The sequence below is a fragment of the Drosophila virilis genome, chromosome 2 (assembly GCF_030788295.1).
Source record: "Drosophila virilis strain 15010-1051.87 chromosome 2, Dvir_AGI_RSII-ME, whole genome shotgun sequence".
In the NCBI taxonomy this organism is placed as follows: domain Eukaryota; kingdom Metazoa; phylum Arthropoda; class Insecta; order Diptera; family Drosophilidae; genus Drosophila; species Drosophila virilis.
This window is the reverse complement of record NC_091544.1, coordinates 13,808,748-13,836,285: the sequence shown is the minus strand read 5'-3', so window position 1 is coordinate 13,836,285 and position 27,538 is coordinate 13,808,748. Positions and strand designations below refer to the sequence as shown.

General features: G+C 42.8%; 5 protein-coding genes across 7 annotated transcripts; 3 read left to right on the top strand and 2 right to left on the bottom strand.

Moving 5' to 3' along the window:
• Window positions 1-392: 392 nt before the first annotated feature.
• rod (rough deal) lies at window positions 393-8,317 on the bottom strand. The gene is made up of 16 exons (XM_002053859.4): window positions 8,138-8,317; window positions 7,746-8,083; window positions 7,349-7,684; window positions 7,086-7,288; window positions 6,619-6,827; window positions 6,287-6,544; window positions 5,770-6,227; window positions 4,439-5,709; window positions 3,737-4,128; window positions 3,337-3,679; window positions 3,118-3,280; window positions 2,428-3,062; window positions 2,160-2,362; window positions 1,477-2,096; window positions 776-1,409; window positions 393-702 (listed from the first exon to the last, which is right to left on the bottom strand). Exons 1-16 carry the CDS (start codon window positions 8,231-8,233, stop codon window positions 592-594), a joined length of 6,270 nt encoding a protein of 2,089 aa, XP_002053895.2. The 5' UTR covers window positions 8,234-8,317; the 3' UTR covers window positions 393-591.
• Window positions 8,318-8,605: 288 nt separating this feature from the next.
• On the top strand, window positions 8,606-13,816 carry pygo (pygopus family PHD finger). Of its 2 annotated transcripts, XM_032437944.2 has the most exons (3): window positions 8,606-9,400; window positions 9,462-12,211; window positions 12,413-13,816. In XM_032437944.2, the coding sequence occupies exons 2-3, from the start codon at window positions 9,639-9,641 to the stop codon at window positions 12,531-12,533; spliced, it is 2,694 nt and encodes an 897-aa protein (XP_032293835.1). In that variant the 5' UTR covers window positions 8,606-9,400; window positions 9,462-9,638; the 3' UTR covers window positions 12,534-13,816. The 2 variants fall into 2 exon arrangements, with proteins under 2 accessions (XP_032293835.1, XP_032293833.1); XM_032437942.2 differs by having other exon boundaries at window positions 8,606-12,211.
• Window positions 13,817-14,742: 926 nt separating this feature from the next.
• Window positions 14,743-18,513, bottom strand: gammaCOP (coat protein (coatomer) gamma). The gene is made up of 6 exons (XM_002053861.4): window positions 18,359-18,513; window positions 17,412-18,067; window positions 15,881-17,348; window positions 15,631-15,816; window positions 15,074-15,226; window positions 14,743-15,016 (listed from the first exon to the last, which is right to left on the bottom strand). The coding sequence occupies exons 1-6, from the start codon at window positions 18,396-18,398 to the stop codon at window positions 14,886-14,888; spliced, it is 2,634 nt and encodes an 877-aa protein (XP_002053897.3). The 5' UTR covers window positions 18,399-18,513; the 3' UTR covers window positions 14,743-14,885.
• A 327-nt stretch (window positions 18,514-18,840) lies between these two features.
• LOC6629756 (NKAP family protein CG6066) lies at window positions 18,841-20,591 on the top strand. The gene has a single exon (XM_002053862.4). It carries the CDS (start codon window positions 18,931-18,933, stop codon window positions 20,380-20,382), a length of 1,452 nt encoding a protein of 483 aa, XP_002053898.3. The 5' UTR covers window positions 18,841-18,930; the 3' UTR covers window positions 20,383-20,591.
• Window positions 20,592-20,764: 173 nt separating this feature from the next.
• gb (solute carrier family 7 member genderblind) lies at window positions 20,765-26,146 on the top strand. Of its 2 annotated transcripts, none has more exons than XM_070207499.1 (7): window positions 20,765-21,083; window positions 21,313-21,806; window positions 23,142-23,655; window positions 23,721-23,921; window positions 23,988-24,137; window positions 24,196-24,373; window positions 24,493-26,146. In XM_070207499.1, the coding sequence occupies exons 2-7, from the start codon at window positions 21,370-21,372 to the stop codon at window positions 24,552-24,554; spliced, it is 1,542 nt and encodes a 513-aa protein (XP_070063600.1). In that variant the 5' UTR covers window positions 20,765-21,083; window positions 21,313-21,369; the 3' UTR covers window positions 24,555-26,146. The 2 variants fall into 2 exon arrangements, with proteins under 2 accessions (XP_070063600.1, XP_002053899.1); XM_002053863.4 differs by having other exon boundaries at window positions 21,145-21,806.
• The last annotated feature ends 1,392 nt before the right edge of the window (window positions 26,147-27,538 follow it).

Below are 27,538 nucleotides of genomic sequence, written 5' to 3'. Positions count from 1 at the left end.
TTTCTCTATTTTATCTTATCTTGTTTGATAAGTAGTCCTTATATCTACATTTATTATCAATTAAAATGTGCCCACTTGCTTGCATGTAATTAAACAATGCGCCTGCAGCTAATTAAATTAAATGCTGTATTTGCTCCACTGTTCATTAGCGGCGTTTCGTGACGTCATTAATGCCGTTAATATTTGTTGATTAGCGATAAATTTAATTTGATTGTGATTGCTCGAATAATCTAATAACAAATCAAATGTTGTTAGAAAAATTAATTGAATATAATCAATATCTGTGTATGTATGTGAACTTCCGCAGATTCAATGGGTTTTTATTTTTTTTAGATGGGTATACCTAAATGGAATAATAGCTGAAAGATAGACAATATAGTGATCCGATGATATGATTTTCTTTATATTGTTAAGTTTTATTTAAGACAAAAGTATTTTTCATATGAAACCCCCCTTTTAAATCGATGGGAATGCTTCTTCACATTTTAATGCTACTCTAATCTTAAGATTACACTAAGTAGGAAAGTATTCAATATGTATTCAAGTTAACAAATTCACATTCTATATATACTGATTGACTCATATGATGCACTAGAGATTCAATTCCTTCAGCGCAAAGTTAAGAACCATTGGTATCAAGCCGGCATCCTCCAGCTCCAGAATCTGCTGGCGCAAATTGTCCACATGTCTAGACGTAATAAGCTGCAAATACAAAACGCGATTATTTAAAGAACAACATTAATGTTATATATATATGTATATCTCATGAACGTACCTTCTTTATCTTTTCGCGCTGTTCGGTGCTTTGACAGTAAATAAGCACCGTAGCGGCCATATGTGGACGATGAATGAGCATGCAGAGCTCGGCAAATTGATATAGATTGAGTGCGTCCACCACAGGGCAACCCTGCAGACGCAGCAGTGTTTTCTGCAATCGCTCCTCCAGGGCAATTGAGCGCGTTTGCACTGCATTCTTGAGCGGATGCGTCAACACACAGTCCCAGGCCAGTGCAAGACCATCTAAATGCAAAAGCTGCGGCTTGCAGCTGAGCACATCGACCAATGCATTTAGCTCGCGCACCATATTGAATATAACCATGCGTTTTAGTATACCATTCCAGATCTTGGGCAAATGTATATCGAAGCCCAGGCAAATGTCAGCCATCACCTCCAGCGAGAGTGGATTCTGTGCATTGCGCTGCCAGACCATCTTCAAGATGTTAATCTTATCGCAGTTGTCATCAGCGAATTTCTCTATATTGGAATTGTAGCCGAGAGCCTTCAATTTGTGTACACACTTGATGGTGATGAACTCGCGCTGATTGATGGTGTTGCTGAAGGAATTGCTACCATCGTTGAGTTTAGAGTAGCACTCGTACATCTGCAGCTGTGTGGAGGTGTTGACAGGGCTGCCAAAGCAGAAGGTTATAAACACAGATACAAGATCACAACTCCGACGGTTGGCTTCTAGCTTACCCGCCCTTAAAGATGAGGCCCACCAGGAACTGCACCGCCTCCGATTTGGGCCAGCTGCTGAGTAAATAAAATGCGCGCACAACATTTTCGCTGGCATTGCCGGTATCATCGCCATGACCGTTGCTGCCATGCTCCGGCCAGTTCTGATCTTCAAGGAAAGTCTCCTCTAAGATAGTACCGTCTGTGGTCTCCATTGTCACCGACAGCCAGTTCTGCAACAGCTTAAACTGTATGTTACTTAGTGTGAGCTCGTGCAATGCACAAATCTCTTTGACCAGCGCATTGATGTCCACCTTGCTGGACTTGAGAATCAGTTCGTGATGGTATAGGCTATGTATTAGCTCTATGGGATGCTCGACCAGACGCAACAGTTTCTCATCGGTCATGCCATAAACGTAGAGCAAATGTTGTGTCTTTTGTATGGGATATCTTCGCTTGATTTTGGCCAACTGATCTTGGCACTTGGGATCATTGGTAAGTGAACCATGGTCCTTGGCGTATTTCCAGCACTCATAGGAGGCCTCCACCTGATCGGCACCTTCAGGCGCATAGCCGGCAACAAAATACAGGATAAGGAACACCTTGCTGGGACTGTGCACGTTCTTAACCAAGCGCAGTATCTGTAAGTAAAAAGGGCTTCAAATTAAACAGCAAGCTGTGGGAAATGAACCTTAAGTTCGTACCGATTTTAGGAATGCATTATTGGTTGGATGCAAGCTCCAGGATTCAGAATCGTTTTTCGATTTGTACTCGGCAATAGAGTTCTTAACGGCTGCCATACAAAAGTAGTCACAATTCTGCGAAATATCCTTGGAGTTCTTCAGCGAAGTGCACATAAGTATGAGGGGGAACCAGCTCTGACAGTTGTCCACGTTCAGTTCGCTGTCTGCAGAAGAAAAAAAATATGCTTTGTAAAAAAATATGCTTTAAGCATCTACGACAACAACCCACCGAGTATGTCTTTCAGAGGCTTCTCCACAATGGGCTTAAAGGGAAGGCGATAGCGCGCAATCTTGGGCAGCACTCCGTTCTCCTTTTGCGACTGCAGCCACATGTCCGTTTCCAGTTGACCAGGTCGATTGCGACGTCGCCTGATCATCTTGTGGCGCAGGAAATGTAAAATATTTATCCAGGTTTCCATCTGCTTGGGCGCTGCATCGAAAAACATTAGAATCTCAATAACGCATAGATACAGCTCATAGAAATAGATGTTGATCTCCTCAATGAACTGCTTCAGCTTAGAGGTGAAGAGCTCTACATTCTTGATTTCATTTATGTAGGGCTGGCACATATCCCGTATCTCGTGCACGTTGCTTAACATGACCAGCTCTTCGTCACCAAACGTATCCGTCTTAATTTCATAGCGCAGCTCTTGTGCATTCAATATGCTCAATATTTGTGTGATGAGCATCTTTTGATAATCCAAGCCAAAATCGGTGCTCATTCGTTCTAGCAGCTGCACGTTGAGACGCTTGTTGTGAAATTCCTTTAGCAGCTGATCAATGTTGTCCACATCAGCATTGAATTTGCCTTTAATACTCGGATCCTGTTGACAGAACTCCAAATAGTAATACAGCTTGTTGCGTCTGTTGAAATGCGAAAGTCGGATTAAACATAACAAGACCCCAGAATTTAACATACTTGGCACGCAATATTTGTACATAATCCATTTCGTCAATGTGCTCATTGTACATGGCGGAGAGCGTAAGAAAATGTATTTTCTGCTGATCCGTTTTCACCTCCATGGACAGCTTGTCCAGCAGGGCCCGGGATTCGGTATCCGCTACCAGCATGGTGAAGAGCTCTGTAAGAGTTTGAATCAATTACAGCGGGAATTAGGAAAACGGTTGAGAGTTTTACCAATCAAGTTGGCCTCTTTGTTGTTCATGGCATTGCGCAAGATGCGGCGTAATTGCAGCGTTATGAAACCCTCGTTAATGATCTTCCCGCTGCGATTCTGTTTCTGATATTCCAGCAGATACTGTGACATTATGTACCAGACGTCGTGCTCCTTGGCCTTGGTCAAATACTCCAGTGACAAAAAGAAATCGGAGCGAGCGCCATCAATATCGCCCTTGACATTCTCCGGCAACAGCTGTTGCAATTGCAACAACAACGAATTGTTTTGTTTTGTCTGAATGGTCATCAGAAGCAGTGTGCGCGCCAAGAACTTGACAATGGGCAGACTACCGGTCATGCGTTTCTAAAGAATATACATATTGTTATCAATTTTATAGTTGACTTAGCGAAATAGCTGTACCTTCTGCTGCGGCTGCTTCTGTGGCTGCACATCGACATCATCGAACATAGACACGGAGTAACGCTTCTTCGTCGTTTGCTCCACAGCCGATTTCACCTCAATAGACTCATTGAGCGCCGTGGAGAAATTTAGCGTTGTCTCGCCCAGTGCAATTGGCGCGCCATCCAGCGCGCGACATATTTGATCATTTATGCTCTTCTCCTTGCCCAGATAGTGCGTCTCTATGACATCCATCGGATAGTGTATGACTGCGACGCGCACATACTTAATCAGCTCATTAAGATCACGCTGGCGACTGCGCTCGTGCAACAGCGCCTCAGTTAACAGCTCGTATGCCAGCGGAAAGCTTAAAGGATCACTTTCGTTCAACATCTTCAGCGAAGAATACATCTCTGTTGCGAGAAAACAAAGTATTTAATTAGTTTACTAACAAGAATTACTTGACTTTCCCTAAGTCTTAATGTGTTTCTGTTAGTTTAAACTAACACTTTTCCAGCTAGTTTTCGTTAGTGGCGCTCAATTTATTCAAACTAAAAAAAACGGATACAAAGGAATTTAAAGCCAATCGGACAAAGGTAGGAAAATTATCCTTTATCAGCTTTCTGCTTGTTTTTCTAAAGTGGACATTGTTTTTACATACATTTGTAAATGAGTCTAGATACGATTATTTATAGATCCATCATTAATAGACTAAATACTTACCAAGACCATTATTCTTGGTCTCGTTAATTTGCTGCACCAGCAGTTCAATGGCAAAGTTGATAAACTCAACGCTGTTCGCTGGCACACAGTCGATGAATTCCAGTACGTGATGAGCCAACGCACAGCTGAGCGGCAGACAGCCCATGCGCTGACTGATGCGCAACAGTCCTTGCACCTTTTGCAGACCAAGTGCGCAGCATAGTTCAGCCATTTCATTGACTATAAAAGCGCATACATTCAATGCGGCCTGAGCGCGTGACATGATCAGCTCGATGCCCTCATCGAGCAGCTCCAGGCGTCTTTGCAGCGATATCAGATCACTGCTGGCGCTTAGCTGCAAATTGAACTTTTGGCGCAATTGAAAGCAATTTTTAATGAGCATATAGCGCTGACTGTATACAGAATCCACATGGGGCAGCAACAGCTTGAATAACTCTAATAGATTAACATGCTCCTGCAATTTGGCTTCATTCACAAACGATCCCGAGCTCATCTCGAGCAGATTGGCCAGGATATCAACAACATCGCTGCCTTGTTTTTCAATATATTTGCATTTTAGCGACTTGAAGAACTCATAGGCTAACTCAATTTGACCACGTCGCGCCATCTGATAGCAGCAATTGAAATTGGCGCTGGTTGAGATCTCTGGCGCCGCTTTTGTCAGTGTATGTATATCGTCCAGCATGTCAGGCAAATTTAGCTTAACAATGCGCATCATAAATAGCTCCAGATTGATGTCAGCCGCGCTATCCGCTGGCCAGCCATACTTGACCTTCATGATCTTAATGACCTGTATCTCGTATTCAGCATTGATCTTCGCGCTCAGCGGATGCGTGGAATTGCGCAGTTTAATAAGCGGTGACAGCGTTTCTGGCCACGGTACTGGGGCGTTTTGTAGTATCGAGAGGGCGCACTCCATGCGACTGTCCTCGTTGTGCAGCAGCTCTATGCAGGCCATTGCGCGCTCCAACCAATTGCTAAGCGATTGACGATTGCCCACCAATTGAGCTATATACTGTTTGATGACATTTAACGGCTGCCGACCTTTCTCCTTATAGATGGGATATAGAAAATCCTTTACCAGATTCTGTAAATTATCCAAATGCACGCGCTGTAATATGCGCAAAGCTTTGTCATCTATGGAATCCTGCATATAGTTATCCAGTGTAAAGACCAGCTTATAGCTCGTTTTTAATACTGATAAATCCTGGAGAGCATTGACCAGATCGCGCAGCTTGCCAATGTTGCGCTCCTGCTGGCGACCCAAATGGCTAAATAGAGCAAAAAGAGTTTCATTTCGTTTCAATAATTATCAGCAATAAAAAACTCACGAGTAGATAAATTGAACTTCCTCGAATATTTCTAAAATATTGCTCGCAAATTCGAGACCAATATCGGGCCAGTGTTCGCTATATTGCAGCTTGCGGGTCATCTCAATGCTCCAGTCGGTAATAAACGGCATAATGGTTGGATGCGTACTGCTGACCATGGGCACGAATTGGCGCAACCACTGTACCACATTAAGTGGTTCCGTATTGCTGGGTATAAAACCCAGCAGTGTGCGCAATTCATCCTCGCTGAGATGCGGCAAAATGCTGCTCGAGTGACGCCGCCAGATAAGACAGGCGGAGGGCATATCATTGCTAAACATGCCCTTGACCACCCTCACTAGATTCGTGTTGTATACGAACTTTTGCCACTCGGTGTTGCACTCATAGGGATCAATGATGGCCAGCGTTTTGAGGCGATGCAGTTGCTCATCTATTTCCAGCATGTGCACCTCATCTTCCTATGTGCGAATATTGAATATATATGTAAGCGAGTTTCGGCAATCGTTTAAAGGCTCACCTCAAAGTCCAATCTCTTCTGTATTTCCTTTAAATAACGCTCCAAAATTTGACGCGAACTTAAATTAATCATGCGATTGTTTTTGATAAACGCTTTGCTCTCAATCTGACCCAGCAATTTAAGCAGCATTTGAAACTTCTCTTCCAGATCGGCGGACTGCACATTGTGGGTATTCGAAGTGCACAGCTCGATGAGAATACGTTTGGCTCTGGCCTCGTAGATGGGCTGCAAACACAGCTCAAATTGCTTGCCAAAGTCCTGAACGAATTCGTAAAAACAGAGATATAATAAAAAACTAATTTTGTACTAATAAGACAAAATCAAGCAGCTACCTCCGCCTCTTCCAGACGTCCCTTAGCAATGAGTTTCTTCAAACGATCACTGGGATCTGTCTCGGAGACCATCATCATTTCCAGCTCGGAAGGAATTTCCCTCTCACTAATCGCCCGGGCCGCCAGATAATACAAATTGACGGCGCTCTTCGGTTGCCGTATGAGCCAGGCGTGCAGCGGCACCTCCACCTCGTTTTTGCACTTGAGCGCTATAAAGTTGACAATCAATCGTGAGCCGGATCAGTAAATCAGTAAAATTTTGCAATTATCTGCTTCGAATATTGGAAACACTTTAAAATTAAGCATCGCTCTCGCTTCTGCTTATGAGAAAACCAGAAAGTCGCAATCAAACCCGAAGGCCAAAAAGAATTTTTAGAAGTTTCCGTTATGCTTTTCTTTAAGTTCGACCTCTAACGGACCAGCTAGTACTATGAGCAGGATCAAATACGAATTAAGTCAAAACTTACAAGGATATTCAACAATTTTAATGAAACGCTCGCCATCTGCTGTGGGCTTGGTAAGTATTAACAGCTCCACATGCTCCTCGCTGCACTCCATGACCAGCATGTCCTCGACGAGCAGCATGCGATTCAACGTCGACTGACTCAAGCTGACGGTTCGCGTGAACGGGCAAATCTGCAGCAGGTGGCCAGAATGGGTCAAGGCAATTCTGCGGGCATGGAGAACATCTAAATTGAAAATATGCAGAAATTTTTATGCTCAAACCTACATATAATGTTCCGCATTGTAGATGTCCTTTATGCTGCCCAGGTGCGTAGGCAAATTGATGCGAGTGACATCATTGGAAGCGCTTTTGAAAGTTAGTGTGCCCTGTGCGGCAGTTATAATCAGATCATGAGCAGCAATCAGCGACTCCTGATTGTTGATGGCATAGCCGAGGCCTGTCGGCTGCTTGAGCAGTAGAGCGCTATCCACGCTGTTGACAGCACGTCCAGCGGATGTGCGCTCAATGCTGATATCATCCAGCAGTGCAGCCATGTTTTCGTTATCATTTAACGTAACATTGGATAGTGATTCCAGCTGGCCTTCGTTGAACTCACTCAGACTAGAAACGTGAAAGTGGCAGAGCGTGATAGTCTCCATATCTGAGTGCGGTTTCTACTCACCAATAGACGCTGCCATTTTTGCAGGTAAAGTAGAAGTGCTGTTCCAATTGCTGTATGCTTGTAAATGTGCCGCTATTGATGCTCACATCCTCCATTTCGATGCAAACACTGAACAGCAGCAAGCCCTTGATATATACGCCATGGACTTCGCCATCCGTTAGGCCGCACACAATCAGATTTCCGCTGTTGGATATGGCAATTGCATCGATCTGTGCACCAAAACTGAGAAAACTGCACTTGGCCACCAGCTCATCCTCGAGCAGCAGCAGACTCTTATCTATAGATATGACCATTTTGCCACTTTGCACGGATGCTTGAATAGCAGGATATTTCGCAACCTAGCAAACAAAATTGTTTTAATAATTGCTTTTTTAGTTTAAAGTGTGTTTCACCTCATCTTCGCTGCTTATTTTGAAAATGCTGCGCGAGGAAAATGCGTTGGAAATGGTCTCATCTTCAACCGTAGATGCTTCAAAGTTGCTCCACATTGTTTAGCACGTAAACTTTTAGTCGATACAAAAAAAAAAAAAAACAAATTTAAATCAGCCAGCGCCAAAATTGTAAGCGTCACTTGCCGATAGAGATGCGAGTTAACATCATCTAATGGCGATAGTTTCGATAGTTCTATTGAGTGGGCATAAAATTGCTACTAACCACTTTTTATGCAACTGAAGACCAAATAGTAAGCAGATTTATTTATATATGTTATTGCTATATGGTTTACAAATTAATGTAAGCCATAAACATGTATAAAGTTTTTGCTTATCGATATTATCTAAATGGCATATCGATGGGCTGAACATGCATATGGATTGATGGTCACCCTAACTATGAAATAAAGAATGGAATTTTGGTATTTGGTTGTTGTCGAAATACGGTCACCTTGGCTGGCAGGCGAGGAAAATTATTTATATTTTAGAATCCACGACGCTTCGCATACGAAAATTTGCCGAATTATTATAGTTACGCACAAATTTTAAACGCATCGGCGTGCAAATGTCCAAGTGTGCCGCTAAACAACCCAAAATTATGTGTTATTTGTGTTCAAATGGTTACGCAGCAACCAATTCACACATAAAAATATAGTCGGACACCGCGGCCATCAACAAAAAACGAAAACCTGGAATGAAATTTGTGTGCGCAAACGGCAATACTGCATGCTGAAAATTAAAAACGTGCAAATCATTTCGGATTGCCGCACATAAGAATGCGCTCAAAATTTGTAGTGTAATTTATTAAAAAAAAAGCAGCAAAATTGCTGCCGCTGCTTTGCGGTGGTGGTGCAAAAAGAACATTAAATCGGTGGCAAGAAGAAGAGCCAGTAAGTGAGAAAATTGTAATTAAAGAAGAAAACGAAAAGATAATCATCGCTGTGTCTAACAAAATCAATTAATCATATCAAATAAAAAAAAATAAATAACAAAACGGTGAATTATTGCAACGTGCAGCCCATATCGCATATTGTGTTATTTGTGCTGCAGGTGCTGCTGCTGCTGCTTGGCGCTACGCTGCTCAGAGACGCTGCCAACGCTGACGACATGCGCGCGTAGAGTTGCCAGCTCTGAAATTGCCAAGGTAGTCGCATTTGTGGCGGCTTCTGTCCTCACAGAGATTTATATATATTTTTTGGACACTTTTCACATTGGGATGCAGTGGTAAATGGTGCAGCAATTAATTAAAATCTATAGAACACTCAAGGAGCTCCTTTTCGCACAGGTTGGCAGCCCCGCTCGGCTAAAGGAAGCAAACATTGAGTGCCGCATTTCCATACAATTTGTATTTTGAATAAACGCGTCGTGATCCCGCGGATCGACGACGCCATTAGATAGAAATTTTCGTTCGCCCCGTAGTTAAAGAAAAGCTGCCACCATTCGGAAGAAAAACACTTCGAATATGACCCACAATATCGGTATGGCGCCATATCGTTTGCCGGGTCCAGCGGGCGGTCTCTGTCCGCCTGATTTTAAGCCGCCGCCACCGACGGATATCATCTCGGCGCCGAGTAATCCGAAAAAACGACGGAAAACATCAAATGCGGCCAATTCGGCGGCGGCAGCTGCTGCAGCGGCGGCAGCTGCGGCGGCTGCCGCTGCCAATTCGATGCAACAACAACAATCGGCGCCGCCAACACCGCAGGATTTGTTGCCACCGCCGCCGATGGGCGGTTTCGGTGATACAATCGTCGCCTCCAATCCGTTCGATGACAGCCCCCAGGTATCTGCCATGTCCAGCTCAGCAGCCGCTGCGATGGCGGCTATGAATCAAATGGGCGGCGCCGGCGGACCCGGCGGCCATTTTGGCCCGCACCCGCATTGGGAGGAGCGCATGGGCATGGGCATGCATCCGCATATGCATCCACATCCGCATCATCCAAGCGCCGGCGGCGGACCCATGGGCCATGGGCCACACGGACCGCATCATATGGGTGGGCCTCCACCCATGCGCGGCATGAGCCCATTGGGACCTGGCGTGAGCCCCTTAGGACCTGGCGTGCATCCGCATGGCATGGGCCCCGGCGTCGGACTGCCGCCTCACATGAATCATGGTCGAGCCGGCGGAGTACCCATGGGCAGTCCAATGGGCGCAATGGCTGGCATGGGCGGCATGAGTCCAATGGGCAACATGGGAGGACCAAGCATATCCCCACATCATATGGGTATGGGCGGACTATCACCCATGGGCGGTCCGAACGGGCCTAATCCGCGTGCAATGCAGGGATCGCCCATGGGCGGTGCTGGTGGACCGATGCCCGGACAGAATTCGCCAATGAACTCGCTGCCAATGGGCTCGCCCATGGGCAATCAAATTGGCAGTCCACTGGGTCCAGGACCTGGGCCCGGGCCGGGCCAACAACAACCAGGAACCCAACAGCAGCAGCAGCAGCCACAAAACCCGCAACAGACGCACATGAACAATGGACAAATGGGTCCGCCGCCCCTGCACAGTCCACTGGGTAATGGGCCAACAAATCACAGTCACATGTCCGGTGGACCAGGTCCAGGCCCGGGTCCTGGGCCGGGCGGTTTAGTTGGACCCGGTGGCATGTCGCCAGCCAACAGCAACAACAACAATAACAATAACAACAGCAACATGATGGGTGGCAATGCGGCCAACAACAACAATAGCAATAATAATAATAATAATAACAATAACAACAATGGCAGCAATCCCAACAACAGCAACAACAATCAAAATCCTCATCCACATCTGTCGCCAGCGGCGGCAGGTGGCCGTCTGGGCGGTGTGCCCAATGCAATGCAATCGAACGGTCCAATGCCAGTGGCGTCTTCGGCAGCATCGACATCGGCGACGACGACGTCAACCTCGGTAACAGCGACCACATCAGTGCCTACGTCCTCACCAGCGCCGCCCGCCATGTCACCGCATCATGCGTTAAATAGCGCCGGTCCCAGTCCGGGCATGCCCAATTCTGGGCCCAGTCCGTTGCAGTCGCCAGCTCTAAGTGGCGGTCCTGGCAGCAACAACAGCAACAACAACAACAACATGAGCAACAACAATGGACCCATGATGGGCCAGCAAATGAATCCAAATGTTCCTATGCAGCAGCAGCAGCAACAACAGCAGCAACAACAACAACAACAACAACAGCAGCAGCAACAACAGCAACAACAACAGCAGCAACAACAGCAGCAACAACAGCAGCAGCAACAGCAGCAGCAACAACAACAGCAGCAGCAGCAGCAGCAGCAGCATGGCCCCATGGGCGTCCATATGGTTGGACCACCGGGCGGACCAGGTGCACCTGGTCACGGCCCTGGTGGTCCCATGGGCATGGGCATGAATCAAATGCTGCCGCCTCAACAACCGCCACACCTTGGAGGACCACCGCACCCGCAGCTTATGAATCATCCGCACCCGCATCATCCGCATCCAGGTGGTCTACCTCCACATCACATGATGGGACCTGGACCGGGCATGCATGGTCCCGGTCCTGGCGGCATGCCACCCCATATGGGCGGTGGCGGCGGTAATCCGCACATGATGGGTCCACACGGCAATGCTGGCCCACACATGGGTCATGGTCATATGGGCGGTGTGCCCGGACCTGGTCCGGGACCAGGCGGCATGAATGGACCGCCACCGCATCACGGAATGCCACCTCACCACGCACACTCACACCCACATCATCACAGCCACGGACACAGTCCGATGGGCGGGCCGAACATGTTTGGCGGTGGCGGCGGTGGTGGACCCATGGGTCCGGGTCCAATGGGTAATATGGGTCCCGGCCCCATGGGTGGTCCAATGGGCAACATGGGCGGCCCTATGGGCAAGCCCATGACAATGAGCGGTGGCAAAATGTATCCACCGGGTCAACCAATGGTCTTCAACCCGCAGAATCCAAACGCGCCGCCCATTTATCCATGTGGCATGTGCCACAAGGAGGTTAACGACAACGATGAGGCGGTCTTCTGTGAATCCGGTTGTAATTTCTTTTTTCACAGGTAAGCAACGTGTCATATAGCATACTAGCAAGTATTGCCCGGCCTTGCACGGGCGACTCGACTCGAAAATACATGCAGCCATTTAGTTTTATATATTTAAAATATTGCAATGTGAAAAATGCAACTTTCTAGATCCTACCCTTTGGGGCAGGATCATGATAATGGATGAATCCTTCATTTAAATGATATTCTATTTTCTAGAACCTGCGTGGGACTGACGGAGGCGGCCTTTCAAATGCTCAACAAGGAGGTGTTTGCTGAGTGGTGCTGTGACAAGTGTGTGTCTTCCAAGCATATACCCATGGTCAAGTTCAAGTGCTGAAGAACCACCAACAACAACAAGAACAACAACGATGATAACAACAACAATCACCACCAGCTAGCACTCATTCACTCTGTATAAATATATCCAAGCATTAACTATTTTAATTGTAGGGTTTAAGCAGTTTAAGGTAACCCCCCACATACATCATACCGCATGCGCTCAGAATAGTCAAAGGTCCCCAACGAAACCCTCAATTTAAATGCAAAGACTCACTATATATATGTATATACTATATATATATGTGTGTGGCCGGAGCAGTGTTGTGATTTTTCGCTTCGGCCAGGCTCAATGCGCGCATCCTTAACAAAAGCAAAATCAAACCTTAAGCGACACTGAAAACACAAGATATGTATGCTAATTGTAATATAGTATAGCATAGTATACATATATATATATATATATATATATAAATCTATATCTGTATCGCATGTGAGACGATTCGTTGTTGTCAGCCTAGAAAGCATGATAAGCAGAAAGTAACGGAAATGGCAGAAAACAAAAGCAACAGAAATCTGAAATACACACTGAAAAAGGCGAAACGTCGATAACGAAAGCCAATATCAATCTACTCTAGTGTGTATTAAAAACAAAAAAAAAAAGGCAAAATTATGAATTAAAAAAAAAAAATCGGGAAATTCAAGAATGAATATAACGTTAAATTCTTAAGCAAAATGATAAGGAAAAGCAGTTTAGAAGCGAACACAAAACGTTATTTTTACAATTTGTTTTCGAATTATTAGAGTTTTAAGTGTGTGTGTGTGGAGTGCATGCAAATACTATACATATATATATATATATAATATACACACATAAGATATCTTTAAAATTAAATATCGATCTGACAATGAGCATACAAATTGTAACGTAAACAAAATTTAGCCGTGTGTGTGTGAAATTGTTTTCAACAAAAAGTCTTTCGTGTGGTGTTTTTTACTCTTGCGTCAATTTTGCATAAACTTTTTAAACAAAAAAAAAAAAACTAAAGAAAGAATACTTAATATGTATGCTAAGCGAAAGAGTATTGACGTATCGATTGAACTGATAAGGCGATTGGGTATTTACAAATTATTAAAGTTCGATAAGCAATATATAGAACACGGAATGCGAGTGAAATCGATTGCGAACAAAAGAAAGCACAAGAAATTATTAAATAAATGCAGCGAAACAGAATTAATTTAAGCATTAAAAGTTAACGCGTGAATTCAAAATGAGAAAATTGTATAAATTGCAACTTAAGTTATTTATAATTAAATAAAAAAAAAAATATACATACGAAGTAAGTTGAAAACTTTTGATCGTGTTTACTCGCAACGTGAGAAAGTGGGGGGAGTACGATACAATCAAAACATGTAATGTCGTGACTTCTCTCAAATGCAAGTAGATATGCCATTTTTTGTTATGAAAACATGTTTTTTCAGTTACCAATTAATAACAAATTACCATAATTTTTTCTATTGCCCAAGACTTGACAACGTTTCTATACCAACCCCTGCTATTCAAACCTATATTCTCGTCGTCTCTGAATAATTGAGTTACAATACTAAATTGTTTACCGAGATGGTTGGCGTATAGAAGGTGAAATATTCAATCGCAAAGGGTATATATATATTCCTGATCACTTTCAAAAGTCGATTCTCATATAGCCATCAATGGCTATGTAAACTGATCCATTAATCTGAAAGCTTTCTAATAATTCCTTGCATAGATCCGTTCCTTAGTTGATTTTAGTACATAAGTTGGAGTTGTCAGGATCATACTACTGTCTCCTATAGTTGTCAGGTACGATAAGCGTCTTTTTTTTTCAAGATATTTTAAGAAAATTCCGCATTTACAAGTTTCATTATCGTTGTATTAAAAGTCTATCGAACATCATGTTGAAACTCTTCAGTTTCTGTAGTGTTCCATTTCGGATGCATCTCCTCTCTCTGAACCCAGAAGTTACCTAGTTTCTGCAGCTACAAAAATAAACTAGTTTCTCTTGTTTGAATACTCCATTTCTTAGTTTATCTTGTATATATTGTGATTGTATTTCAGTTTTGCAATACTTAGACTAACACGCACAGGTTAAATCTTTAATAAACAAATAATAATATAGATTGCTAGAATGAGTTGCTATGGAAAAACAACAAAAACCCTTTTAGAAACTCACACAATACCCACAAATTATGATTTAAGTGGAGACAACTCACAAAAAAGTGGGCGAAAATTGAAATGGTTTTGAGGGCGCCGCTTAAAGCTACATTATATATTTTTTGATTACATTTAACTTTTTCTTTAATATACTTTTCATAATCATAGTATTTGCAGAGCACGCAGAGATCCTATTAAGTCTCTGCATGGCGCGTAGGTTTATCCGATGGCTGCCGTTATGAGCTCGGCCACATCCTGATCTGTGCTACGCACGGTTAGATTCAGCGTGACACCCTCGGAGAGCGCCAATTTGGCACGCACCAGCACCTCAACGCCGCCACGGAAGGTGCCTGTAAAATAATTAGAATTATTATCAAATGCAGGTTAAATAGTTGCTTTTATCATACCAGAGCAGTGTACGGTGTGCAGATGCGTGCCCTCGGGCACTTTTTCGGAAAGATTTGCAGCGCCTAGGCCAAGTATTTTAAGAATAGTGTTGACGGCATCCTGTAGATTGTTAACGGCCGACAGTACAAAGGTGTCTTCGGCTTGTAGCCACTCTGTAAGAAATGAAAGAATAATGTTAGGTTAAAAGTAAGAATGCTTAAGCCAAGCGACGGACGTGATTATCTTTGATGTTACTTCCATCAAACCAAAAAGTGAAACATTCAAGATCTGTGTATGCTTTATGAGAGCTTACATGCTAAATTTGGTGTACTTTTATAAATTTGTAAAATAATCGGGATATCTTGGAAACAAAAATGATTCGGTTCTTTGCCTAATATTATTAAGATTGCATATAAACAAATAGCAGATGGACATGGGTATATCGAATTAGTTAGTGGTACAGGTCTATAATGTATATACTTTATGGTGTCAAGGCTGTCTGCTGCCATTCGCGTATACATTTCATGACAAGCACTCTGCCTGGTCATAAAATTAAATATATATATAAAAAACTGACCCTCACTATCGGCCGCATCCCAGGCCACCTGGAAGTTGTTCTTTTTCGTTTTCTGTATTTGGTCGGCGACTGTGATGTCTAAGTCCTCCAGCATATACTCATCATCGTAGCCCTCATCCGAGTCTGGCTCGCCAGTATTTGGATCGCAATCCTTGACCACAAATCGCAAAGTGGCGCCAAATGTAGCTGTTAAAAAAAAAAAGGAAAATTCAAAAATTGACTATTACAGAAAGTTCAGCTAGGACTATACCTATGGAACTGCTGGCATCCGGCGGAAATTCGACAATTACGTATGTTGTCTGTAATTCGTTGTAGGCCAATTTGGGACAGGATAAGACGGCACGGGCCGTATAGCCCTCGGGTAGCGTCAGCTCGACGCGCACATTCTCCAGGAATTGTTCGGCGAGCGTGTTAAGGCAATCAAATTGGAATACAACATGCTGTGCAAAGATATGCTTTATACACTGAACCGTATACTCTGTTTCGCTCTCGGTTAGCTGTATGGGCGCTGTGCTGCGATGAATGGGACCCAGAACTTGTATGCCCGGCAGCTGAGCCAAACGTGCGGCGCTCTCCTCCTCTCGCGTAATTTTTGGTGCACGCGGCGCACTGGTGACCATCATCACATCGTTGGTGACCTCTGGCTTAACAATAGCGGCCTTGGGCACAATGGAAATGTCAAAGTGATTTTGAAGTTCGCCATTTAAATGATCCGTCAGCGCCTTCTCGAGCAGCGCTATTGAGCAATTCTCGCGCTCAATGATGTAGTTCTTGTAGAGCTCCGGCTTGGCCGAGTTAAGTATGCTTAGATAGTAGGTGGCACGATCGCGCACCTCATCATCCGGATCCATTTGGCAGCGTCCCAGTAACACCAATATGTTGGCCAGCAGAGCGGGACACGAGGCGCCGAATTGGGCCAATGCAGTCACCGCAGCAGCGCGCACAATGGGGCTTTCAAGGATGACGCGATTATAGATGAAGCGTATGTACTTGGAGGGCGTGGCCGCAAATGGACCTTCCTTGCCAAGCAAATGCAAAATGCGTACGGCCAGCGAAACATGCTCGCAATCTTCAATAAACTCGCACAGATGCGACAGACCCGACTCCTTGGCATCGGCATTCTCCTCGATGATCGTTATAATGGTGTCCACAATTGATGTCTTGTACTCCAGACCGCCCTCCTCTCGCAGCATACCGCTCAAGAAGTTCATCAGAACTGTATGCTTACGTGGATATTTGGCGCAGAGTGCGCATATGGCATGCACCACCACCACCTTAAACTCATCGGAGATCTCGGCCACAAATGTGGAGATCTGCTTCATTAAACGCTCCACAGAGGACTCCGCGCCGGTTTTTAAGAGTGTTGTTATGGCCAGCGTGGCCACTGAACGATTCGAATCGGTAATCAGACTCTCCAAATCCAAATTACATGTGGTCACGGCGGCCGGATGTGTCATGGCCACCTTGTTCAGGGTGCGTACAGCAGCAAAGCGCAGAGTGGCCTTAACCGAACTACAAAACAGCTGCAGTATGGAGAAGGCAGGCGAAAGCATGCGTGGATTTGTGTTCTTCAGATTGACAATGGCATGGGCGGCCTCATAGATGACCATTTCGCTCTTGTGCCGCAAACAAGATTCAATGAAGGTATACAAGGGCGAATCTGCGAGCTCCTCGGCGGGTATGTCCTCCTCCTCGATCAATTTGCAGGCGATACGTATCTGTTTGGGTGCGATATTATAAGTTTTAGTAGTTGCAATTTAACAACATCCCATCCAGCTTACCAGCATACACACTGCGTAGGGACTCTTGAGCGAGCCGCGCGTCAATTTGTTGACCAACTTGGAGACTGCCAGGCGATCCGATTTGCGTATATGATAGAGCAGGCCAAGTGCATGATACTGCACCATTATATTATCGCTATTCAAGGCCTCCTGTGCCTCATTCGCCCAGCGTTTGACAACATCGCCGGCGGTGTTGGCCAGACGAAGCGAGCTGACCAAAGCGGCACATGAAACGGCCGCATTTTTATCCACAATGCATTGCTTCATGTAACGCTCGACGGCCTGAAGCATGGTGTGATCTGTTATGCTGCAAAGGGCACGTATGGCAGCGGCGCGATAGAGATCTTCTTTGCCTGTCATGTCCTTGGTCAGCGAACTGGTGACAATGATGACATCCTCGGCTACGGAGCTCAGCTCCTTAATGCCGAGATAGACCATGCGGCGCAGAACAACATCTTTGGACTGGAACAGCTTGGTCATGGCAAAGAAACAATCGGTTGCCTCGCGCGGCACCAGCTGCTCGCCCTGATTCATCAGGTAGAGGATCTTGGTCAGTATGTGTATGCATTTACGTGCATTCACTGGCGTCTCATTGAAAATGCGAGTCTCCTGCAGCACCGAGGTCTTCTCCAGATTTTGGTACGCGTTCGTCGGACCTATGCGTTTGTTTAGCGAGTTCGAAATAAAATATTTCATTTTTTGATGTTTTTTTTGTTGAACCGGCCGTAGGCAATATATAACGTTAGAACTTTAAAGCAGTTTCTATGTGTGTTTTTCGGGTTATCTCTGAGACTGTGTGTGTGGGTGTGTTAATTTTGTTGTACTCCTGTTTTATGCTCTTTTTGGCTGCCAGCAGAGCACCTTCTGCGGTCAGCAGTGTTGGCAGTTGTTTTGTTAACGCTCCGGCGGCACTGTTAGTATTATTTAGTTGTTACCCAATTACTTACCGTCCTCCTCTTCATCCTTCTCGCGGCGAAATGAGCCCATTTTATGTGTTGCTTACTTCAGTAACGTGTGAAACAAATGAAATTGTAAAATTTATTAAAGAAAAATATGTGATTTTTCGCTACGCGTACACGTCACACTACACAGCAAGAAGAAGTTCGATATTTACCATTCAGCTGTAAGCGTCGTTCCCCGCATTAACATTCGCCTAACAGCCGTGTTGCTCATATGTTTTGCATCATCGATAAATTGCTAAAGTCATTTTCCTACATCGATATATTGTTCGATTTCCGTGCTTGAGTAGTGTTAGAAACGTTATAAAATGTATGTAAGTTTAAAGTTTATTTAAAAACTCTTACATGGAAAGTTTGGTTCTAGTCTCAATAGTAAAAATAAGTGCAAGCAATGAGATATCGATGTTTTTGGCATCGTACAAAGCTAAGTTATCTAAATATCGCACATTCTGTTTGCAACTATCGATACATTATTACGATATTAACAGATAGAGTCAAACGTTTGGCAGAAAAATATTTTTATGCGCTAAGAAAACAAATATTAAATATTTCTATATAAAATGCGCTCTCGTAGCAGGAGCCGTTCACGCAGTCCACGCAGAGATCGACCACGTGAGATACGTGACAGCGGCAGATCCCACGTGCGTCCGGACAGGCGGGAAACACACAAGCCGGCGGCTAAGTCTGGGCACAGAGACCAGGAAAGGGAACGGCCGCAAAAAAATGGCTATGAAAACTCACCCGTGCGTCGAGAGGGTCGCAATTCAAAGAGACGAGATTCGCCACGACGACAGCGTTCGCGGTCCCGCTCATCTAGCACGGACAGCAGCAGCAGTGGAACAAGCAGCGACGGCAGCAGCAGTGGTACAAGTAGCTCTACGTCACGCAGTCGGAGTCGCAGTCGTGGTCGTAGTCGGAATCAGAATCGCAGTCGGAGTCCGGTCAAACAGAAACAAAAATCGGTGGAGCGCTGGCCCAACGATCGTTATCACGAGAACAATGATAGGCAAAAGAATCCCTTTAGAGGACGTGCACCGGAAGGCAGCTTTATAAACGATCCAGCCGAACGGCCAAGTCGTAGTCATCACCCACACCGGGGTGGCGGTCATCCTAAGGATTCAAAGGCCTTAAGTGCGCGACGGGCGCAGCGTGTGCGCATTGGCGAAGAAGGCGTTCCAGAAGTGTGGGGCACCAGTCCAACACGGACGCACCATGATGTGGAGCTAGTCAAAGGCTCCTATGTGGGGCCCAAGAAAAAGAAAAATCTAAAGAAGAGCAGTAAAATGAAGAAAACCAAGTCCAAGAAGAAAGCAAAAAAAATCAAAAAGAAGAAAAAGAGCAAACAAGTTTCCAGCAGCTCATCCGACACATCCTCAAGCTCATCCTCATCAAGCTCCAGCAGCGAGTCGAGCTCCTCGAGCGAAGACAGTTCCGAGAGCGAGGATGACCAGGAACTTTGGCTGGAAAAGACAGCGGATGGTATTAAAATGCCCCCTAAAAAGAAAGTCAAGAAAAGCACAAGCAAAAAGAATAAAAAGAACAAAAAGAAAAAGAAAAAACGAAAATCGGAGTCCGACAAAAAATCCTCATCCAGTGCAGCCAGGTCCAAATCGAAGGCGAGTGCTAGCAAAAACGAAGAGGATGTGGGCCCATCCCTGCGCAGCGGCGGCAGCCTGAATCAAAAAGACTTTGGGCGCGCCCTGCTGCCGGGTGAAGGTGCCGCCATGGCTGCCTACATCGCGGAGGGCAAACGTATACCGAGACGTGGTGAAATCGGTCTCACATCGGACGAGATTGCCAACTTTGAATCGGTCGGCTATGTGATGAGCGGTAGCCGGCATCGGCGCATGGAAGCTGTCCGTATACGTAAGGAAAATCAACTATATTCGGCGGATGAGAAGCGCGCCCTGGCCATGTTCAGCAAGGAGGAGCGCCAGAAGCGGGAGAATAAAATACTAACGCAATTTAAGGACATGATTCACTCCAAACTGCAAGCTAAGGATAAGAAATAGTAAATAGTCATTTGTAAAGCAATACAATTAATTTTTTAACAGTGCATTAACTATTTGCAACAAAAAAAAAATAAAAGTATGTATGTGTTTATATAAGTATTGTGTATATAAGAACTTATGTATGCATATATTATGCATTGATGGAATGCATTAATATTTAAATGAATGTATAAATATATTTGGTGTGTTTATATGCAACACCAAGTTTACCACCAGTTTATTTTTACTTCAAAAATAATAAATCCAAAAAGCCGTTAGTTTGGTGTACGATTAACAACCAGCCCGATAATATTGCTATCACAAAACGATAGCAAAGACATAATTTCGATATATCTATGTATCGAATGATATCAATCTCTTTTTCGTCTTTTCGTGCTCCGTAACGCGTGCAAATTGCTTATAAGTTATTTATTTAATTAAAACTTTCCGTGCTGGCAATACAAACATATAATTTAATATTTAAAATAAATCAACCAGCAAACAGTTACTTAAAAAACGTCGAGTACAAATTTATTAAGCGAAATTTATATCTTTTTGCAAAAATTCAATACATGTGCGTGAAACAGAGGCGGGATTACAACACGGCGTGAGCGACGCGGCATTGGTTAGAAAGAGCTAACGACAGATGTACGAAGTGGGTTAGCAAAACAATGAATGAAATGAGAAAAGAAAATTGCTAACCGGCGGATTAGCGAGTACGGGTATGAAGACATAAATTCACTATAAACTAGCAAATGTCACACCGTACATCCACACCCTCAGGCACACAAACACACACACACGCACGCAAACATACATACACGACACGCACACGCACACTGACACCTAATCATACTAATCAAACGGAACAACGAGGCGACACTCCTCTAGCTAGCTTAATTAATTAGCTGGACACACCACACAATCACAAGTCAGTTTATTTTCGGTCAGTCTGGTTTTGTACTTGGAGCGTAGCGTGCGTGGCCGGCAGAAGCGCTCCGCAACACAATGGCGTCCAATGATTTGCAGTCACCGTCAAGCGAGATGGTGTTGCTTACACCGAACACTGAAAATCCGCCCAGCATTGCGGCAGCTGTCACCAAGGATAAGGATGCCACGCGGGAGGGATCTGCGGAATCGGACAACAGTCGTGTTGCGATGAAAAAACAGTTGGGCCTACTTGAGGGCGTGGCCATTATACTGGGCATTATCTTTGGATCGGGCATATTTGTCTCGCCCAAAGGTGTCATACGGGAAGTGGAGGCCGTCGGCACATCGCTGATTATCTGGGTGCTATGCGGTCTGCTCTCCATGATCGGCGCCTTGTGTTATGCGGAATTGGGCACAGCTATACCCAAGTCTGGTGGGGATTATGCATACATCTTCGAGGCGTACGGCTCGCTGCCAGCATTTCTATATCTGTGGGATGCAATGATGATATTTGTGTAAGTATTTTGATTGTATTGCCTATACCTAGCCTCATTTTAATCCCTACACTTATCATATATAGGTAAAAAGGGTACAATGGTGTTTGAGTGTAAAAGCATGTAACAGGCACAGGGAAGCAACTCCACAACCATTAATAATACATATTCACGTTCAGGGCCACGAGCTGGTCGTAGTCATGCCTTTCTGTCCGTTTCTGAAACAGCACGAGCTGTACTGTACCCAGAACGAAGTAAACATATTATTGATTGATCTTGAGACGTTTTTTTTAAGCATAGCTTGCTTTAAGAATAGAACACACATATTATTTCAAGGGTTGAGCCATTTCCCTTGGTATATAATCACAGTTCAATATATAAGAACTAACATAAGGGTGGGACTTTAAGCACCGAAGTCATTTAAGAATGCATGTTATATACATAGCCAAGGGAAGAAGCTCAGGGCGCAATATAAAGTCGGGCACTCCCAATTAGAGCACTCTTCTTATTACATTGGGTCAGACGAACGTCTCAAAGAATTGTGTGGCAGCAACTCGTTAGCTTTTTGCGTCTTCAGTTTCAATTAAGGCATCAATTGAAACTTACAGATTGACGTCTCTCAGTTTTGTATGCCCACATTGAGCCACTGGATAAGCTCAAAGCTGTCAGTTTTCATTCACTTTCATTGAATAATAAATGCTCTTATCAGTTAATGTTTATGTGTGCAGTCAATTGCTGCAAGATTGCATTAACAACTTTATTATTGTTATCATTATGCTATTTTTATTCACTTGTTTTCGATAAGTATTAGCAAAATAATCAGAAAGAACCGCTTTCTTTTGCTTGTCGAAGATTCAACACCCTTGCAAAGCAACACAATAAGGGCTTCTTGATAATGGCTATCTGATAATGTTAATTAATATTAAGCGTAGTCAATCTATGTTTCGAGATTCGTTAAAATATTTCAGACAACAAAATAGTTTTGAGCAAAAAACTTCAGTTTTCTACTTATTGTACCGAAGATAAGTAGAATTGATAAGGGTTCATCAAGATAGCTTTCAGGCTGAGAGAAATGAATAGTTAACTCAGACAGACAGTCGAACGTGGCTATTAGGGCTCGGCTTTTGATAATAGATAATGCATATATATATATGCTTGTTTTTTATGTCTCAATTTGCGTGTGGTACCCATTTCGCGGTAATGTTATAATATCCTCTGCAAGGCTATAAAATTGAAAACATTTCCAAACACTTGCATTCATAAATACTTCTGAAATTTAAGACTAATGTATGTCTGTTTCTTACAGTTTCTTGTTGAATTGATATCATTATCTAAATATTTTCTGCCTTACCACAGGCCCACGACGAATGCTATAATGGGTCTGACATTCGCCTCTTACGTGTTGCAGCCTTTTTTCGATGATGGCTGTGAGATACCAAAACTCGCCCTCCAGTTGCTGGCAGCCGTTACCATTTGCTTTTTGACCTATTTGAATTGCTATTACATGAAAATCACAACGAAAATGCAAAATATTATTATGTTCACAAAAATTGCGGCATTGGTACTGATCATTGTCGTCGGTGTGGTTTGGATGCTAATGGGCAATGTTGAGAATTTCAATCAACCCTTCGAGAATACTGAAACCGATCCCGGCAAGCTGTCGGTGGCATTTTACTCGGGCATATTTTCATATGCCGGCTGGAATTATTTGAATTTTATGACGGAAGAGCTGCGTGATCCATATCGCAATTTACCGCGTGCCATTTATATATCACTGCCACTGGTCACGGGCATTTATGTGCTGGCCAATATGGCTTATCTGGCCGTACTGTCGGCGCCCGAAATGATCGCTTCCAATGCCATAGCAGTGGTATGTAGGACATGATTAACAATTACCATGTGATTTTATTGATTCCTCATTTTTGTTGCTTGCAGACTTTTGGCAACAAGATCATGGGCAACTTCTCGTTGATTATACCCATTATGGTGGCCATCTCAGCATTTGGCGGTCTCTCTGTGCATATTATGACCTCGTCGCGCATGTGTTTTGTGGGCGCACGTAATGGACACATGCCCGCAGTGCTATCCCACATTAGCGTTAAGAGCTATACGCCGCTGCCATCGCTGGCTTTTCTGGTGAGGTTTCGTTTGGATAATTGTTGCACAAAAGAAGTTGCTTAGTTAAACTTGTTTGCTTTGCAGTGCCTGCTCTCGATTGTGATGCTGCTTGTGAGTGATGTGTATGTGCTTATCACATATAGCAGCATCGTAGAGTCGTTCTTTATAATGCTCTCGGTGTCGGCTGTTTTGTACTTTCGCCACACACGCCCCAATATGGAGCGTCCAATTAAAGTGAGTTATGCCCGCTTTTCAAATAGTTGTACACATTTCATATATTTTTCTTTGACAGGTCTCTCTGTGGATACCCGCCGTGTTTGTCATTGTGTGCGCCTTTCTGGTGGTCGTTCCGGTATACGTCGCACCATTTGAAGTCTTCATGGGCTTGATAATAACGCTAATTGGCATTCCATTCTATTTCGTTGGCGTCGAGTGGAAGAACAAACCCAAATGGGTGCATGACGCGATTGGTGCGTATACAAGCGGCGTTCTAACCTTGACAATTGCTACGTTTGGACATTAAAACCTTTATATTTACATAATCGCATATGAACAGCGAAATATCTACTAACCTATGTACTTTGTTCAGATTCGATGACATTCACGTGCCAAAAACTTTTCTTGTCCGCCAAGGAGGAGAAACAGGATTAACCGAATCCCGGATGTAACTGAATTTAGCCTTATCAACATGGGAACTCATCACATATATACTATAAATCACACACAATACATCACAGAAAGAAAAACAGGTGCAAAGACATCGAATATTAGGTTTCTACTAATTTTGTTTTGACGCATTTGTGGATTACGCGAATTGTTACGAGTATCTGCCACATGTGCCACTTATCTGACAAAAATGTTGATCCACTTCACAAAGAGAGAATAACTTGTTTACATAACCAACAATTTGACCATTATTGAAAATCAATCTTAAAACTATGAGCTTTTCATCATTTATCTTAGGATATAATTAAATATTTTGCTAGATCGCCAACATGTGTGAACTTAGCTTTATATTAATTATATTAGTTACCAAAGTACGCCAGTAATATGCCAAAGTCCACAATACATTATTAAATTATTAATTACAGACTTATTATTATTTATTTTCTTTGAAATATTTGCTGCGTTTGATATTAAGTTGCGTTATTTAATTAATTTTTTTATAATTACTCAAACTTGTTAATTTGAGATAAATTAATAAAAAAATTTTATACGGGAGTATTGCCATAAGATATTTTTATATCCATTGTCAACTTTTAGGCGGCACCTCTTGGCACATAAAAAGTATGCTATGGAATATGAATTACAGTAAATGATAAATTTTTTAACAATCAGCCATGGCATTTATTGTTACTGTCAATGTATGCCAATCCATTATAACTGATAAGCTTTATTAATAGAATGTTATTATATTTAAGCTAAGCCCCAGTGATTATAATGTACGATGCTAGGCGATTTGACAGGTTTCTCTAAAAATAAACCCTAACTATTCTCAATACAACATTTTTGGACATGCCTGGCACGTCGCCTGCCATGACGACAGCTTTATGGATTGTGTCTAAGAACATGTACGTAGCACATGTACTCTGTTTATACATATATATGTCAGGCATGGATGTCAATTTCTAGGTGTTTTTAATTGATAAAAGTGTAGTGCAACTTTTGGCTGTTTAAGATGCCATTCAGGTGCTATACATTTATTTATATCTGGTCAAGATTTTTTTTATAGTATTCGCGTGTCTATGGCTGAGTATTTTGTATGGGCCTGGCGCTCACATGCGCCAAATTCAGCGCCGACTTTTGGTTTTTTTTTAATTTTTTTTAATAGCTTTTTAAATATATGCCAGTGACAAGACGAATTACTTAAGTATTGTTAGATCAGTACCATTCAATTTTATGACTTTCTTTTATGTTCGCATAATTGTGCTTTGATGTGCTCATCATTTCGGATGTGGCACGGCTTGCATGCCAAATGAGTGGGCGCTGCGCCCAAAGCTCTGCGGATTTATTTGATCTATACTGACGTTACAATAAGTACTTGAACCAACCTAATCGACTTATATCAATTAAAAAACAAAACTTTAAAGTGTGCCTATAGTTGACATGTTTTCAAAGAATGGATGGGTAGTTATAGAGAAAGCTATTAATCATACGGGAATTTCATCTGAAGTGATTGCTTGTTAATATATTAGTTGCCAGTGTAATGACTTAGTAATAAAATTCAAAAACATTGCGAAAAATTTTTCCCAGATGCAGGGAAATGCGGGGTTCTTTTATGCTTTTATTTGAAGATACCCCTTATTCCAAACTGAACATCCCTTAACTCGAGCACGCATTCATCATATGTCTCCGATTAACACGTTGTAAGGGTATCATTAAAAAAAATCGTGTCTAGTCATTTAAATAACAATTAGCACACGATCCGCGCTATACAGTCGGGCGTAAATTCAAGCTAGATATTGTTTATCAAATTATTGTAAATTTGTATATAATTGATAACTGTTATTCTAATTGCGAAATTTGCAATAAATTATGAAACTCAATCAAAAAAGAGTTTTCGACACAAATAAAATAAAATGTAGGTTATCTCTATTTATATATACATATATACATATATATATATATGTATGTGAGGATAACTACTAATTACTTGAACTGTTTTGCGCCAAGGTCTAGATTGCAGTTCGGAACTGAATTTTATTTAAAATGTCAACTGTTTGCGATATTATCATACAATGTTCAGTTGTATTCGAGCTCATAAGTAGATGAACATTCAAATGCATTCATTTTAGACTTGTCAACCCCTATCAATAGCTCGTTTTGCTTTGTATTCTCCATGTATGTCACGAGTTTCCGACACGCATGTAAATGAAAAGTGAACGAAATTTAAGTAAAACAATCAGAGCATGTTTATGCCAAGAAAATCACGATTACTACTGATTTCAATTAATTTAAATAACATTTGAGAAGAGTCAATTTTTGCTATAACCAAATGCTAAATTGGCTACACTTTACTTTCAAGTGAAGACGTGGCTAAATTTATAACAATTATGTATTGGTGTATTACGTGAGTCTATATCTGTTTACTATTTAATTCATTTTATGCCAGGTTTACTTTATGGATGTGTATCAAATAAACCATATATTTATATTTGTGTCTGTTTTAAAATTAAATAATATGAGGAATTATTTGGAAATAACGTTTACACAGTCTAATGAATTGAGTAAATATTACTTATAGACGTCTGCTTGTCTTGCCACTTCTGATAGTAATATTTATACATGGTATAAACGTAACAAAACACTTACTTATGTTTTAAGCCGAGCAGTAAGCGTGTGAAAATCGCTCAATGAATTTGTCTGGCCCATCGAATTCCATTTGAAGCGATAGCCACGCGATCAATTAGTAGCTTACTGCATGATATTGTCAATATTTGCCCGGTATTAGAAGTCGCGCTCCTCATTCAAGTATATGAAATGTTTGTAGGCAAAACAAAATATTATCGAATGATTGAAAGCCGTTTCCTCTTGTGTTTGCGCTGGGCATTAACTATGTGGGAATTATGACGAATCAAAATTTGAAATTTTCTTTGCTGCGGCACTATTCTAATTAATGTTAAGCATACGCACTG